General features: G+C 39.4%; 1 protein-coding gene across 3 annotated transcripts in view; it reads left to right on the top strand.

Moving 5' to 3' along the window:
- The window catches only part of rcor3 (REST corepressor 3), a 63,646-nt gene that overhangs the window by 2,946 nt on the left and 42,548 nt on the right, over nt 1–18,152 (top strand). For all 3 annotated transcript variants that reach the window (XM_048600912.1, XM_048600913.1, XM_048600910.1), the window contains exons 3-5: nt 1,524–1,601; nt 12,970–13,022; nt 14,636–14,797. In XM_048600912.1, coding sequence (XP_048456869.1) covers nt 1,524–1,601; nt 12,970–13,022; nt 14,636–14,797 — 293 coding nt within the window. The remainder of the gene's footprint in view (nt 1–1,523; nt 1,602–12,969; nt 13,023–14,635; nt 14,798–18,152) is intronic.

Raw genomic sequence — 18,152 nt, 5'->3', positions numbered from 1 at the left:
GCAGCTAGGAAAATCTGAAACATAACTTTTCATTTTCTGTCACTGTAAAAATTCCCTTCACTCCCACTCTCCTGTTCTGTTTTGAAGTCAGCTTCAATCCTTTCTATAATGGTTATGGACTCCTCATTTTTAAACATTTATTCATAAGGTTATTTTGGGGTGCCTTATCGAAGGCCTTTTGACAATCTAGATAAATTACATATAATGAATTTCATCAGCAGAATTGCACTGCTTTTTTCTTTAAAGGAGTATAGTTATAAATTAGTTTGTCCCAGTGCCATCTCGCATGTATTAATATTTCTCCCAGTTTAGCATGAACACTTGGACAGTCTTTGTTCGATCATTAGTTTATTCTGTCAGCTGATTTCATTCCAGATGGTATTAGTTGTTCACAGTTAACCTCTTTGGGCTTGAGTTTGGGCTTTGGATGAAACAGGCACAGTTAAGGATCGAATAAAAGCAAAATGCTATGGATGTTGGAAATCTGAAATAAAAACAGAAAATGCTGGAGAAACTCAGGGTGTCTGGCACCACCTGTGGAGGAAGAAACAGAGTTAATGTTTCTAGTCCAAAGACAACTTCACTGTTCCAGTGAACTCAAAAATTTTGGACTCCATGTTAGCTTAGTTTCCCTTCCCACGAATGCTGCCACACCTGCCGAGTTTCTCCAGCATTTCTGACTTTATTTGAATAGGGCTCAAATTTGAGGATCGATACCATGTGCATCAAAGATGACGGAAAAATGCAGAGCCATAAAATGAATGCATTGCTTTTCAAGTGGCCCTGGGGCCCTTAATCAAGAGCTTTAGGTCCCTTGGTTACGTAAAACATGCTTGGTGCATGTTATAGGTGTCTTTGCTGTGATTGGTGTACGATGGGGTGGGCTATCCCTAATAAAGATTAAACAATTGCTGCAGTAAATGAAATGGCTGTCAAAAAAAGGTGGTTTGTTTTTTATTTAACCACTATCTGGATCCAGGAGCACAAGAAAAGAAGCCCTTTTGCTGTTTTCCTTATCCCTTCCTTTTATCATAGAGTCAGAGAGTTATACGGCATGGCAACAGATCAGTGGTCACTAATTCTCAGAGGGGATGCAATTTTTAGTACTTCCAAAACACACACCAGTACAGAGATAGTGTATTGGAAGAAATTCAGTTTTGTTTGGCCCTGAGAAGGGGAACATCGATTTCATAAGAGGTGCATGTATGCTTTGTACCAGGCTCATCCCAGCCTGCCTAAAACACTGCATGAAAATAGTATGGTGTCAAGCAGCAAAGGAAAGTTGTTTTCCCATTAAAAAAAATCAGCATTTTGCAACCCAATTTGCACCTCCGTTGTGAGATGAATATCTGTTCCATTATATTTATTTGTACATCAACAAATAGAAGGTCCATCTTGATTGAATGATGATGTTACTCTACGATGCCAATAGTCATACGTGCACTGTGGAAATCATAGTCTTGATGTCTGAAAACTATTTCTTTTAATCTTAATCTCAAAGTAGTTTATCAATTTTCTTTCAGGTGCTACAAAGTATAGTGATAAAGAAATTGGTGGCATGTTGGTTTGGTCCCCTTATCATGTCATTCCAGATGTGAAGTGTAAGTAAATTTAATAATCTTTTATTCTCCTTTCTTAGATGTTATTTCTGCAGGTTTTTTCAGTATATTAAATTACACTTAAATGTATAATTTTTTTCAAGAAATGAATATTTATTTGAGCTAAAATCTGGGACCTTTGGAAACTGTAGGCCGGATTCTGAAGTCTGTTGTCCAGTCTCGGTTTGGTAAACATTGCAATACTTGGTTTCTGCCATGTTACTGGAAATTTTAAATAGCAACCTGTAGAACAGTAGGTAGGGAGCACTACAGAAACATATGAGTGCAACAGACATTTTATGGACTGTGCAGCCATTCCATGCTGTCGCCACTTTGAACTTGGAATAACAAAATGGTAGATTCCAATGCACAAATTAGAATAACTTTCTACTTACAATTATTATGCTCACATAAATTAAGTTTGTATTTCAAAATATCCATTTTCTGCTGCAAAGTACTTAAAAACTAAGTCTTGACCTTTGATGAATTCAATATTTTTGCATCTTAGTTACTTGCAACTTTGTATATTTGCCAGTCTAATGCTCAAAGTAAGCTAAATGTTTAGCAAGATGGGTACATTACTTGATATGATCCACAATTTAGAAGACAGGAGAATTATGCTTCTTTAAGGCAACAAAATTTAATTGTTGTTAAGTATACATAAGCTTGTTAGGGCTCTTGTGGTGCAGTGGTAATGTGCCTACCTTTGGTCAGAAGGTCCGGGTTCAAGTCCCACCTTTGTCACAACAAATTTCAACAAGCTGATTTAAAAATATCGAGGTAAGCTCAGGTTATTTACACTAATTGTGTACTTATGGCTCTTGGCATATTTGATTGCATTTATCACTTTCAAGCTGCAATGTAGAAAGATGCTGCAGTTGAATACAAAAATAATCTTGGCACCCAAACATGCATCCATTTGTATTAAGTTTGTAGCATTTAATATATTGCAACACTGCCTGTAAAACATGCATCGACCTGGCTAATTCTCTGCAACCATCTATGTCAGACAAATGACAATAATTGTTTACCATTACCATTGAATTTGGTTACCTAGGCAAGATTATAACACATGCAGTGGACTGTTTTGGTTAGTGCAATAAACTATTTCTTCAAGGAGCTGAGTATCAAGGAGTAGAATCAAGGCTTTACAGTATGTTTCTACGCTTAACTCATTGAGATTCCCTGAAATCTGCCATTTCGACTGCCATATTTGCTAAGAGTGCAAGAAGTTGATTGAGACTTGTTGGAGATTTACAGATTTTTAAATAAATGATCATTTGCTTTGGGATTGATTTTAATATACTGCAGCGGAACCATCAATTTTAACCAGATTAGGCAGTCTAAGGTCATAAGCGTTACTAAGTGCAATAGACTTAGCCCCCATCATGTACAGTGTGAGAATTTATCTTGCAATAACACGCTGTGGGTTGTTGTGGAAACTACAATATATTTTATTGGCAGTCTGATGTCCATTTCCTGTTCCTGACAGTTTGAAGTTGCATTGAAATGTCTGTTGCTCGTTTTGTTTAGAAAAATGATTGAAGTGAGTTTCTAAAGCACTGTAGTCCAATGGTTTAGTCACTAGCTGCACACAGTTAATTCATTCAGATATGACAAATTGACATTTTTAGAAATGAAAAATGCAGTAATTAACCACACTGGACACGTAACTTCATTACTCATTCTAATGGCATATGTATTTTAATTTTGTTTTGTTTGTTGTATATTACTTCAGCCACAGCTGTGGTTCAACAATTTCTTTTGGATAACACATCTTTAAAATACCAACATGGAATGCCCCTCAGTTGTTCTCATCGGTTGTGTTTTTTAGGTCGTGCAGTTTGAATAGCAGTTGTACGCTGAACTACATTTTTTGTTTATATAATCTGTAGTGAAAGAGATATGTTATCTTAACAGCAAAAACAAAAATTGGATATTGTATGAGACAGCTTTTTGGTCACTATAAACTTGTCAAGTTGATCACACCATTCAGATATAAAGCAGCCTTTAAATGCTGAAGACTTCTCGGCACACTCCAGTTTCGAGGATTTCTTACCAAGCAATAATTAAAATTAAATGACATGAGGCTTAGTTTCTTTATTTTGCAAAATTTTCTGGCCTAAGAAGATAACCTAATCTGCTAAATTGTGTGTTATCAATCACACTGTTTTGGCAGAATGATTTCATATTCTAAAAATTCAACTGAATAATATTACAGAAAATTAACTTAAAGGACAGTGTACATTTGCTGTCACATGAACTTCTTCAATGAGGCACTTTATTGGTGATTCAAATGAAGACAGCAGCCAAACTGAACTTGTAGGAAATGTCCAAATCAGAAAGCAGTAAGATCATGGCTGATCGGTAATCCTCAATTCCACTTTCCTGCCTTTTTCCCCACATCCTTTGATTTCCTTACTGTTCAAAAATCTGTCTATCTTAGCTTTGAATATACTTAATGATACAGCCTCTACAGTCCTCTTGTAAAGAATTCCACAGATTCATTACTTTCTGAGAGAGGAAATTCTTCCTCACCTCTTCCTAATTGTGTGTCCCCTTACACTGGGATGTACCCTCTGAAGCTAGACTCTCCCACAAGGGGGAGAATCTCTCAGCATTTATGCTGTCAAGCCCCCTAAGAATCTGGAGACAGTAAGGACTGCAGATGCTGGAAGCTAGAATCAATAAATGTGGTGCTCAAAGTACAGTCATTTAGACAGCATCCCAGGAGCAGGAAGGTCAGTGTTTCAGGCCGAAATCCTTCGTCAGGACCCTAAGAATCTTGTATCTTTCAATAAATTCATCTCTCGTTCTTCTAAACTCCACTGATTACAGGCCAAACTTACCCAGCCTCTCATCAGAAAATTCTTCCATACCCAGGATCAACCTAGTAAACTCTCCCTGGACCGCCTCCCACAACAGTATATCTTTCCGTCAACCAGGCAACCAAAACTGTTCACGGTGTTCTACTGATCTAACTAGTGCCTTGTACAGTTTTAACAAGGCCTCCCTATTTTTATACTCCCATTTCCTTTGCTACCTTTTTGTGATTTATAAATGAGGACCCCAAACTTGAGTTTTATGCTGTCTTTCTCTACTTAAATAATATTCAGCTTCTTTCCTATATTATTATTCCGTCTGCCAAGTTTTTGCCTACTCAATTAAGGATATTCTCACCACTTGCCTTCCCACTCACCTTTGTGTCATCAGCAAACTCAGCAATAGTGCATTCACTTCTCTCATCCGAGTCATTAATGTACGTTGTAAATAATTGTGGCCCAAAAATGAGCCTGTGGCACTCTAGTTATAGGTTGCAATCCTAAAAATCCTCTCTTTATCCCATTTCTCTGTCTTCAATTATTTAGCCAATCCTCAGTCCATGCTAATGTTTTACCCTCAACACCATGGTCTCTTATTAAGGAGCCTCATGCGATACCTTATCAAATGCCTGATAATTCAAACACAGTATTATACATGTACTCCTATCCCTTTATTTATCCTTCTTTTCAACACCGCAGAGAAAATCTTCTAATGAATCCATCAGGCATAATATCCTTTTATGTATCCATGTTGACTCTGCTTGGTTATATTATGTATTTTTAAATGGTCGGCTATTTCATCATTAATAATGGACTCAACATTTTCCCAATGACAGATAATAAGCTCCTTGGCCTTTTTGTTACCTGTTTTTTGTCATCTTCCCTTCTTGATCACGGTGTTACGTTGGCAGATTTCCAGTCCTCTGGGATATTTCCAGAATCCAAGCAGTCTTGGAGGATTGCTACCAGTACGTCTGCTGTCATTGTTGCTACTTCCTTTAATATCCGATGATGCAATCTATCAGGTTCAGGGGGTGTTTCTGCTCATAGCCCCATTAGTTTCCTTCGTAGTTTTTCTCTAGTGATAGCTAATGTATTTATTTCCTATCCCCTTTTGCCCCTTGACTGTTAAGTACTTTTGGAATACTATTAATATCTTCCACTGTGAAAACTGCTATAAAGTTTTTATTCAACTCCGATATTTTCAGGTTTTGCATTATTATTTCCCCAGCTTCATTCTCTAAGGGGGCTATGTTCACTTCGGCCTCTTTCTCTTTTCATATTTTTAAAGAAGCTCATACTGTCTATTTTGATATTACTTTCTAGTTGACCTTCAAAGTTTATTTTCTCCCCATTTTGTCATCTTATGTTGGTTTTTGAATCTTTCTCAATTCACTGGCTTATTACGAATCTTTGCAACATTATATATTTTTTCTTTCAATTTGTTACTGTCTTAACCATGTTCAGTATATCTCCCTTCTAGAATTGTTCTTTCCCGCTGGGATATATTTTTCTTGTGCATCATAAGCCATTTTCTTAAGTCTACCATTGTTCTTCAAATGTCTTTTCTGCTGAACCCCTCTTCCAGTCCATCCAGTTAACTTCCCTCATTCCTTTGTATTTACATTGTTTAAGTTTAGACAGTTGTTTCCAACTCAAATTTCTTGCTAACAAACAATATTAAATTCTATCGTGTTATGGTTACGGTTTCTTCAGAGACCATTTTCTCTGAGATCACTTATTAATACTGCCTCATTTCATGTCACCGAATCCAAAATAACTTGATACGTTATTGGATCTACAATATGTTGTTCTAGGAAACTGTCCCAGATACACTCTGAATTCTTCTTCATGGCTAATTTTAATTTTTCAAATCTACATGAAGATTAAAATTACCCATTATTAATGTACCTCTTTTTATTTTGCATGACCTTACTATGTCCGGATTGTTTTTGTCCTACAGTATGGCTAATGCTAGGGGTCCTGTAAACTTCCCCTTGTTAATTCTTACCTTCGCCCAAATAGGTTCTGTATCTTCTGATCCAGACCTACCTCTTGCTGTTTTCACATTTCAAACTAATAATGCTACCCCACCACCCTTTCCTCCCTGACTGACCTTTTGAAAAGTCACACACCCTTGAATATTCAATGCTGTGCTCTGATTGTCTTGTAACTGTACCTCCATAATGGCTATAAGAACTGCTGTTAATCCATTTATTTTGGGAAAACTAAAAGTTCAGGTTTCCCCGCATGCTGTAGAGTTGTGCGTCTTTTGACCTTGACAAGTTCCATACTTGGAGGCCAGCTTTGTTTCCTGTTTGCCGGGGCACTCAAGCAGGTCGTTGTAAGACAAATCAGATCTCATTCATGACCCCAGAGTGGTTGATCCTATATTTGGGTCTGCAAAGGTGTGGGAGTTTTATATGGAAGTGGATTGTTATTGCAGGAGAATTTAGGGGCAGGGCAGATGATGTGGAGCACTTCACAAGAAATACTGCATATGTATCTTCTCCATGAAGTTACTGAGGCCAGAAAAGCCTGGTCACCCGCTGTAAAACATGGAACACAGGTAAGACCAGAGGCTGCTGGCTTCGATATGTTCAATTTAATTAAAGCAAAATATTACAGGTAGTGTCATACTGCACCATAATAGACCTTTTGGTCCAACTAGTCCATGCCAACCAAGTTTTCCAAACTAGACTAGTCCCACTTGCTTGTGTTTGGCCCATATCCCTCTAAACCACGTACCTACCCAAATGTCTTTTTAATGTTATAACTATACCTGCATCCATCACTTCTTCTCGCACTTCATTCCACACACGAATCACCCTTTGTACAAAAAAGTTGCCCCTGATGTTACTTTTAGATCTATCTTTTCTCATCTTAAAAAATATTTCCCCTAGTTTTGAACTAACCCACCCTAGGGAAAAGACCTCTGCTAATCACCTTATAAACCTCCATTAGGCCCCCCCCCCCCACCAACTTACTGTGGTCCAGTGGAAAAAGAGTGCCAGCCAATCCAGCCCATCCTTCTACCTCAAACCCTCCAGACCTGGCAGCATCCTGGTAAATCTTTTCTGAACCCTGTCCAAGTTAATTACTGGAAATCTGGGGGCGAAACAAAATGCCATTGAAGCTTTGACAGCATCTGTGAAGAGAGAATCAAGAGTTAATGTTTTGAACCTGAAGTCTGTTCTCTGGAACTCCGAGAAATTCCGAGTTTAACTTTGTTGAAACAGTGTGGGAGTCCTTGCCTGTTTAAAACAGGTGCTGGAATCCCAGGATTATAGCAACGAAAGCCACAGCTAAGTTCTGTGGAGTGGATGGAAATTTCACGGGGAGAGGAATGAGCACATCAACCCCAGCAAAGTCAAAATGGTGGATCTCAGGGGGTCCTCCTCGCTTCCTGGTGTCCAGGCACTCAGTCAGGCAGTAAGTAATATTTGATCAAGGGACACCCTACCCTCTGGAGGTGACAGGCTGGTAGAACAGTTTTAGCTGCCATGCAGGCTGCATAATGACAGGCCGGCCTGCATCTGAGTTTATAACAGCAGTTTCTGGATGTATCCTTAAATTGTCATTTTTTTGGCTACTGAAGAGCCTCATTTGATGAGAAGGTCAACCATAGACTTTCTCCATAGAACTTAATTCTGGCTTCTGGTTCAGTATAATCACCATCCTACCTAGTTAAATGCCCTTCAACCTCCCAGCTTGCTACCAGAGAGAGCAGAGGATTCCATTTTTGGCCTACATCCGGAAGAAGCTCTATAAGGTGTGTGCCACACTTTTTCTCATTGAGCCAAGAGAAATTGGAGTGCTGGCTGAAGGAGAGATTTTTGTGTGACTTGAGTGGTTCAAAGTCTAACTGATCAGTGTTGTAAAATTACATGGGAAGGACAAAGAAATAGAAGCATACAATGTAAAAGTTGACTCAGCTAGTTGTGTGACAAAGAACTTGACAACAGGAGTTAAAAGGTTTGTAGACAAGTGATAGGAACAAGAGTAGACCATTTGATGCCTCAAAACTGTTGGCTAATCAAGTAGAACATGTCTAATCTTTACCTCAACACCATTTTACCATGCTATCTCCAAATCCTTCAACATTTTTTAATTACTTAGAAATCTCTTGGTCTCTGTCTTGAACATGCTGAATGGCTTGAGCCTCTACACCCTGCTGGGTGCATAATTCCAACGATTTACTGCCGTCTGAAAAAATTACCTCTTAATCTCAGTCCAATGTCTAGAACAACTCCCAACCCTCATCCCCCACCCCCTACCACCACCACAACCATCAGCTCAAAAATTTTGTATGTTTCAATGAAATCGCCTCTCATTCAACCAGTCTCCTCAATCTCTCATTGAAGGAGAAACCCATCATTACGGGAATCAGACTGGTGAACTTTAGTATCCTTCGTCCAATGGTAAAAGTATACTCCTTTCACAAGGAGGCCTAAACTGTGCACGGTATTCCAGGTATGATGTCATTCAAGGCTGTACGCATTTAGCGGAAGGAATCTTTATTATCTTACTCATGTCCTCTTGCAGTAAAGGCCAACATGCCGTTTATCTTCCTAATACCTACAGCTACGTTTTAGCTTTCAGTGATTCCTGAATAAAGACACTCAAGCTCTTTTGGACATCAGTTTCTAGTTTCTCGCCATTTAAGAAATACTGTTCTTTCTGCTTTTCCTACTAAAGTGGATAACCTCACACTTATTCACATATATTCCATCTGTCATGTTCTTACGCATCTATATAATAGATTTTTGTGTTTTTGCTACTACTGATGTCAGGCGAAAATTTGAAGTTCTCCATTTTCTTTTCTCCAGAATCTCTTGTGAATGTAATCCTGGAAGTGTGGCAAACATGTTCACTGATGCAACATTTTTATTTGGATACATTTTAAAAAATGGACCTTTAGCATTGCTCATGGAAAATCGGCATTTGGTGTAAGGTTGTTGAGCTGTAAACTAGTCTGTACCTTTAATGCCACATCTTGGGTACACCTTGGGCACAGTGGCCCAGTGGTGGCCTCTCAGCGCCAGGAACCAGGGTCCGATTCCACCCTTGGGCGACTGTCTGTGTGGAGTTTGCACATTCTCCCTGTGTCTGCATGGGTTTCCTCTGGGTGCTCCAGTTTCCTCCCACTGTCCAAAGATGTGCAAGTTAGGTGGATTGGCCATGCTAAATTGCCCATAGTGTTCAGGGATGTGTAGATTAGGGGGATGGGTCTGGGTGGATGTTTTGAGGGTTGGTGTGGACTCATTGGGCCGAAGGGCCTGTTTCCACACTCTAGGGATTCAATGATTAGCCACTCTCCTGTCCTGTCATTATCTTAGGACATTTGCTATATAAATGTAAATTTTGGTCACAATTTCGTATGATCTGTTTGAGGTAGATAAAAGTACTTCAAGCTCTGGATCAAGATAATGCAGGTGAAAATTTGAGGCTTTCTTATCCTTATAAAGGTTGTTTTGTAGAAATAACCCCATAGGCCTGGATTTTCTAATGGCCAGACTGTCGTTATTCCAGCAGAAATGGGAGTCGCACGTGGGACCCTGTGGAATCTCCATCATAACAGACTGCGAAGGGGACATAGAATCAGATAACCAGCTAGTCTTGCTCTCCAGGCCAGGTGATAGCCGAGTGGTATTATCGCCTAGAACATTAATTCAAAGACCTTGGTAATGATCTGGGGATCCAGGTTCAAATCCTGTCATGGGAGGTTGGTGGAATTCAAATTTGATAAAAATCTGGAATTAAGAGTCTAATGATGACCGTGAAGCCATTGAGCCATTGCTAATAGTCCGGAAAACTCACGTCGTTTGCTAATGTCCCAAAGGGAAGGAAACTTCTGTCCTTACCTGGTCTGACCTACATGTGACTGCAGACCCACAGCAATGAGGTTGGTACTTGACTGCCCTCTGGGCAATTAAGAATGGGCAGTAAATGATAGCCCAGCCAATGATGCCCACGTCTCTTGAATCAGTTTAAAAAAGAAATTGCTTGATTAAATTGAAGACTCTGCTCGGCTATTCATCTACACCGCAACCCTTTGAAAGTCTCAGTTTCAATCAGAATGTAGATGGTTCTGATGAAATTAAGTAAAAATTACTCCATAAAAGTTAGATTCTTAAATACATAGTCTTAACTCCTGAGTAACTACTCAATGACCCCATGCTTAACTTCACACACCCCCAACTGCACTCCTCTAGCCTCTGAAGCTGTTCATTCTTCACCCGCACCAGACCTAACCCCCACTCCAAACCGAATCGTCCCTGCCCCTGCTGGATCCTGTTTCTCGCACTTACTCTAGCCTGCGCTAAATACTGTATGACTTACCTGGCCTCCCTTGCCACCTGATACGTTACCCATCTGGCACCCTACTTGCCAAGCAGCATATAACCTATTCTCCAGCACATTTAACTTCACAGTGAGCTTATGTACTTATTGTTTGACCACAGCTGTGATTTAAATTTAAGAATAAGGCAGCTGACTGCAAGGGGGGCATAGTTTGTCTTATCCAACCATTCTGTGCTATGAGAGAACTGTCAGAAGTATGGCTCCATGTTTCTGAAGGAGCGCTGATCAGAATCTCCTCTCAGAAATGTGGAACTGTATCCTTTCGTAAAAAAGGACAGGTTGCCACTCCTCGGAAAATGTTATGTTTGGAATGCTATGAATTTAATCCAAGTGCAAAAGAAATGTATTTCACATTGTATTGCTTATGATGAGTAAATGCTATACATTTTTATCATCTGCAAAATCCATTTTGATGTTAGCATTAACAAAGTCATAAGTTCTTTTCAAATAATCCTAAAACAAAGGAAACGTTCTGGTCGAATCAAATGAGTTGCCTGAACTGATGTTTGCTCTCTATCTGCATGATTCTGCTTATTGACGGGGAAGTGAGTTGAAGATTTTCATGGCTGTTAAATATTGAGAGTACCACCATTTGTAGAGATGCTTCATGGGCAGTCTAGATTTGATCAATTTTGCATTTTCTTTATGTGCATCAAACAAATTCCACAACAGGGATCTATGTATTGAAATCTGAAATAAAACTAGAAAATTCCAGCAATTAACATTAGGTCTGTTAGCATCTGGAAAAAAAAGTACCCTGACTTTTTGAGCCAACCTTCTTCAGAAATAGCAATATTGAGAACTGATGTTTTCTCTCCTCAGATACTGTTGGACCTGCTGTACACTTAATGCGTTTATGTTTTATTTCAAGATATTCTGTTACATTTCATAGAAGGATTAATGGCTATTGATTACTTTTTTAAAAAAAGTAGTATTGATTCGTGCGAGGGATCAATGGACCATTTTTCAAAATTCAGAATCCATTACTAGTATCAAGTACACCAAGATCTGGTATAACAGCATATGGATGCAAAATCAAACTTATTTTCCTCAACAAAGCACCGTAACTTTAGCAACTATTCTTTTCATTTCTCCGACAAGAGTATTTCAACTCTAGAAATATTTTCCTTTTTTGAAAATAACTTATACCTGCTATTTATACTTCCAGATAAATAATAATAAGTCTTGTAGAGGCTGTATTTAAAAGCAAACCATGATCCTTAGCCAGAATGTTAGAACTGTTGCAACTAGTGACTCTTGGCATTGCACAGATGTTTGCAGAGCACCAATGCTTCAACAAAATGTTGCAGTAATGAATTCTACAGAACATCATTTGGAAAGTAATTGCATATCTAGTACAGATTTGGCCAAAGCAAATTTAGAGATGTATAATTACAGAGTTTCTATGGAAACACTATACGTTCAGCAAGCAAATTACACCAATTTGAAAAGCACAGATCACTTTGCCTTTTTAAAATATGTCTTCGCTTCATTGTAAATTACCAATCACTAAAACACGCAAGTGATAACAAGGTGTAGAGCTGGATGAACAGGAAAGCTGACGTTTCGGGTCTAGATCCTTCTTCAGAAATGGGGGAGGGGAAGGGGATTCTGAAATAACTAGGGAGAAAGTGGGAGGCAAATAGAAGATGGATACCGCTTCCCCCTTTCTCCCTATTTATTTCAGAATCCCCTTCCCCTCCCCCATTTCTGAAGAAGGGTCTAGACCCGAAACGTCAGCTTTCCTGCTCCTCTGATGCTGCTTGGCCTGCTGTGTTCATCCAGCTGTACACCTTGTTATCTCAGATTCTCCAGCATTGGCAGTTCCTACTATCTGTGTAACACGTAAGTGATGTTTTCTACTCAATTTGACATTGGTGTATAAAATTCAGTAGGCCGTCTTCACGTGAAATTTATATCGTCCTCTAGCACATTGAGAATGTTGTTGGCAGATTCTTATTCCATCAGTGATTTTAAACAACAATGAACTTATTTCCTCTGCTAGTTTTTAATATTTCAGACTGGCTTGAATGTGACTGGAATTGGTGTCTTACTGCACTGCGGATGGAGGTTAATTCTCCTTTTAAGAGTAACTGATGCTGATGTTGGTATAATGATGATTTTCAACAAAAGTCTGTATTGTGTAATAATTATTAAAATTTCTGCATTTATTTTTGTTTTTGTAGTGGATGAGTATATTGCGGTGGCAAAGGAAAAACATGGCTACAATGTAGAACAGGTTTGTGAAAAACTTCTGATAATTAATTTTAAAGACAGATTGCACACTTTGCACTTAGACTCTGTAACTTTGGCTTCTTGTTGTTTTAAGGTTTTGTTATAATGTGTAACCACATTAAACAGAGAGCATTTATTTCATTGGTTTATTTAAGTGATTAAAATGTCACAAATATTTTTAGTTGTCACATCTTTATTTGGGTGTCTGAGTTCCATTAATGAAACTATTTCCTCATCAGATGTATATTTATACTAAGAATTTAACATTGGTGCAAATTTTTATATTTTGAGCCAGCAATAAACTCATGTTATAAATCCCAAATTAGGACCTGTTCTGCTTCAATGCAAACTAAGGAGTCTTGTTCTATTTTGAGAGAATATCATTGTGCAAGGGTGAGGTTGGACATTAAATGATGTCACTTTGCACTGAGTTAAATCTGCATTATATGTTCATTGTATGATTTAATTAATGAATAAATTCATTGTGATGTCATTACCATCAGACTGAAAAGCTCCAGCTTCCATTCTGATTTGAGTGGTTAGGTAAAATAAACAAAACTGTCGATTGGGTTGATTAAAATTTCTGTAGAGCCACTTGAGTGATTGGAAAAAACTCTTAAAATTGTCCACTCCACTTGCTACCTAGTGACCCCTTCTATAATTTTGTGTGAGGACAAGGTTGGGGTCAGCTGTTTTACACACTGTTGAATAGACATTCTGGCTACAATATTTGCAGGAATTACTTGTGGCAACTAGTAAGTGGAGAGATCTTGACAAATTTAACATCAGGATCACATTTGAAATCTATTCCTCCATTTCCTACACAGCAACCAACTAAATCAAAAGACTGACCTGCTGATGATTGGGCCTAGCAGGATGAGGTGTCACAGTGCCAGTTGCAGGTTGGCTTGAGTTCTAGTGGGAAGCATTTTTGCTGTTTCTGACCCACAAGCAATACCGGAAGGGCAGTTACCTGCTAGGTCTGGCAGATCTTCTCCCCTTGAGCAACTAGGTTTCCTAAATTTCCCAGGTTCCTGGAAACCTAGCTTTCAACTAGATGTCATTAAATCCTCATGCTACTAAAATCTGAGGTGCAGATCTTCAATAGCATGTTTTAATTGCTGTCCAGCCTCTCATGAGCAAGTTACCCACCTGCTCCCATCCTACCCCAATTTAACTGGAAGTCCGCATATTCATTGCAGATGAAAGTTGGGTTTCAGACTTTTATGTTGTTTACCCCTCTTCCAGGGGAAAAAGGGTTGTAGGTAGGTGGTTAAAATCTGATTTTCTATGTTATTGCAGGAAAGTTGGCATTTCAGGTAACGGAGTAAAAAGCACAGGGCGAATGGAGGAGAAAATCATTAGCTGTGCAAAGACAAATTCTGATATTCAAGGGACAGAATTGTCATGTGAAAGACCATGAACTTCCTGAGAACCCTCTAATGTGCCTTCATAATGTCATATGGTTGGTGCCCCTCCTTTGTCCAGCGAAATGTGGGAAAGTCCAGTACCTTTTTGGGAGAAAAAGTGTGTCCTTAAGTTTGATACTTGCTTTGACAAATATTGTCTGAATTTGTAGATTTCTAATAATTGTTACTTAATGTATACCTCACATAGGCTTTGGGAATGTTATTCTGGCACAAGCACAACATAGAGAAGTCATTGGCCGACTTGCCGAACTTCACCCCTTTTCCAGATGAATGGACAGTAGAAGATAAAGTCCTATTTGAACAGGCCTTCAGTTTCCATGGAAAGAGCTTTCATAGAATTCAGCAAATGGTAACTACCTTTGTAGGCTATTTCATCAATTTTACTGTAACCTCCTTTGACACTGAATTCAGGTTGAATTGCTGTCTTTTCATCATTATAGATCAAACCAAAATCTTGCTTTTAATAAGATTAATCCTTCTTCATTTTTCAAAATCTTTAAGTTTTTATTCATTGTTCTATCCCACCTGGCAGAAACTCTGTGGGTGTGAAGATAGGGGACAGTTGCATCGCAGTAATGTTACTGGACTGGTATATCCAGAGACCCAGGCTAATGCTCTGGATAATAATCCTGAGGCCCAGGCTAATGTTACAGGAGCACATTCAAATCCTACTACAGCTTCTGATAGAATTTAAATTTAGCTAATCTGGAATTAAAACCTAGTATCAAGGATGATCTTGTAAATTGAATTGTCATTCACTAATGGTTCATTATTATCCTTTAGGGAAGTAAATCTGCTTGCCTTGCCTGGTCCGGTGTACATGTGACTTCAAACCAGCAGAAATGTGATTGATTCATAAATGCCCTCTGAAATTGTCTCAGTTGTACCAAACCTCAAGAAATAAAACTAGATGGATCACTGGCATTGACCTAAGCACTGTAAATGACAACAGCAGCAGGCTGTCCAGTTGACTGTGCACAATCCCCTCGGAGCTGGAGATGGAGCCAAAATTGGGTGGGCTAGTCAAGCTGTAGCCTGACCTTGTCAAACTCAATGAATCATACTTTATGGCCAATGTTCTAAACTCAGCATCACCGTCCTGGATATATACTGTCCCACCAGCAGGGCAGACGCACCATAGTTGGCAGCACAGGTATTCAGGTGGGAGAGAGTTGACCTGGGAATCCTAAACCTTGACTCCAGACTCCATGAAATCACATAGCAATAGGTCAAATGTGGGCAAGGAAACCACCTGCTGATTGCCAATTATTATCCTCCTTTAGCAGATGAATCTGTATTCCTGCATGTTGAACATCAGTTGGAAGAAGCGCTGTATGTACACTGGCTGGGGTTTTCAACATCCATCACTAAGAGTGACTGTATTGTACTATTACTAGCTGAACTTGTTGATTCCTGAATGGCATAGCTACCGTACTGTGTTTGGGGCAATGGTGAGGGTAAAACCTATTAGACCCTGACCTCATTAGTATACCTATTGCGGATGCGTCTGTCCATGACAGTATAGGTAAGATTGACATCATACAGTCTTCGTGAGTATAAAGTCCTGTGTTCACACAAGATAGCCTCCACTGTGTGGTGTGACAATACCACAGTACTATTTAGGATAAATTCAAACTATGTCTTCATCAGGTGCTGTGGTTGACCAGCAGCAACAGAATTATTCCCATTCACAATCTACAACTTTATTAGCCTGACACATCCCTCATTCTACCATTAGGCCAACAAACAACCCCAGTACAATGAGAATTGCAAAAAAGCATGCCATGAGCAGCACCAGACATCTATGTTCCCTGTCATTTTTGCTGCTGTTGTGCAGACCTCTGGAGTCTGTACATAACAGCAGCTTCTGCTACTGGTAGTCAGTGAGCTTGCACGTTGATTGGCATTTGCAGAACCTCTGATTGGCGTGGGTGCAGAGCCTAGAAATTACATTGTCTGGCATACATAAAAATAAAGTGCCAATCTGGTGAGACTACATCGCAAGATTACGTGTGTGAGGTGGTGGAAGCAGCATGTGTAAAACAGCTGAATCGTCCCATAAGCCAGAGGATCACATCAAAGCTCTACTGTGCTTCCCCATATCCAGTTGCTATTGATAGCATATAATTTAACAAATAACTGCAGGAAGAGGCTTCACTGATATCCCAATCTTCTTTACTGGTGGAGCCTACCACATCAGTACAAATGATAAGACTGTAGCATTTGCAAACATCTTCAGCCAGACTGCCAAGTGGATGATCCATCTTCACCCCGTCTTGAGATTCCCAGAATTATAGATTGGTCTTCAATCAACTTATTTGTGATATTCTGGAACAGCTTGGCTAGACTGACTACAATACTTTCAGAGATAGTAGGAACTGCAGATGCTGGAGAATCTGAGATAACAAGGTGTAGAGCTGAATGAATACAGCAGGCCAAGCAGCATCAGAGGAGCAGGAAGGCTGAAAAAGGGTTGAGGAAGGGTCTAGGCCCGAAACGTTAGCCTTCCTGCTCCTCTGATGCTGCTTGGCCTGCTGTGTTCATCCAGCTCTACACCTTGTTATCTCTGACTACAATACTGACAGTTATCGGACAGTGTGGAGATTTGCCCAGGCTATGCCCTGTTATAGAAGGAAAGTCAAATCCAATCCAACTGATTACTGACCCACCAGCCCACTCGTGATCATCAACTTAGTGTTGAAGGTGATACTGATTGTGCTGTCTATCAAGCAGCACTTACATACCAATAACTTGATCACTGAGGTTCCATTTGGATTTGCAAGGCTATTCAGCTTCTAACTTTATTACAGCCTTGGTCCCAGCATGGACAAAATTGTTGGACCTGAACGATGAAGTGAGAATAGCTTGCTGACATCAAGACAGTACTTGACTGAGTGTGACATCAAAGTGAGCCCGCAAATCTCTCCACTAGTTGCAATTATGCTAGCACACAGGAAGATTGTTGGAGGCCAGTTGTATCAGCCCCAGGACATTACTGCAGGGTTTCCTCAAGACAATGTCCTTGGTCCAACCAACTCTATCTGCTTCATCAATAAACTTTCATCTATCCTAGGATCAGAAATGAGAATGTTTACTGATGATTGTGAGCAGTGTTCAGAACTGTTCACTTCCTTTAGATAATTGAGCAGTCCATGGCCATGTTCCTAAAGACCTGGACAGCATTCAGTGTTCAGCTGATGTTATAATTCTGTGTGTATGTGTAAACCAAATGGCACCCCAAATGAAAACAATTACTGATGAAGGTTTTGCTTTTTGTTTGACTCCTACTTCAACACAAGCTAGAATCCATTAAAAAAAACTAGCTAGCAAGTCATGCCTAGTCCTAACAGTAAATTATATATGGAATAACATAGAATAAAGATAGAAAGAACAAAGAACAGTATAGCACAGGAACAGCCCTTCAGCCAAATCCATCCATGCTGACCATGTTGCTATTGTAAACTAATCTTATTCTGCCTGCACATGGTCCATACACCTTTATTTCCTGCCTGTTCTTGTGTCTGCCTGAGTGCCTCTTAAAAATTGCTGTAATCTCTGCTTCTACCACCTCTCCTGACATCATGTTCCAGGCACCTAGTACTCTGTGTTGGGGGAAGAAAATTTCTTCGCAAATCTCCTTTAAATTTTGGCCCTGTCACCTAAACCTATACAACCTTATATTTGACATTTTCATTCTGGGGAAA

The sequence above is a fragment of the Rhincodon typus genome, chromosome 9, assembly GCF_021869965.1.
Source record: "Rhincodon typus isolate 14 chromosome 9, sRhiTyp1.1, whole genome shotgun sequence".
Classification (NCBI taxonomy): Eukaryota; Metazoa; Chordata; class Chondrichthyes; order Orectolobiformes; family Rhincodontidae; genus Rhincodon; species Rhincodon typus.
The sequence above is the reverse complement of the archived record's forward strand: the minus strand, read 5'-3'. Positions and strand labels throughout refer to the sequence as shown.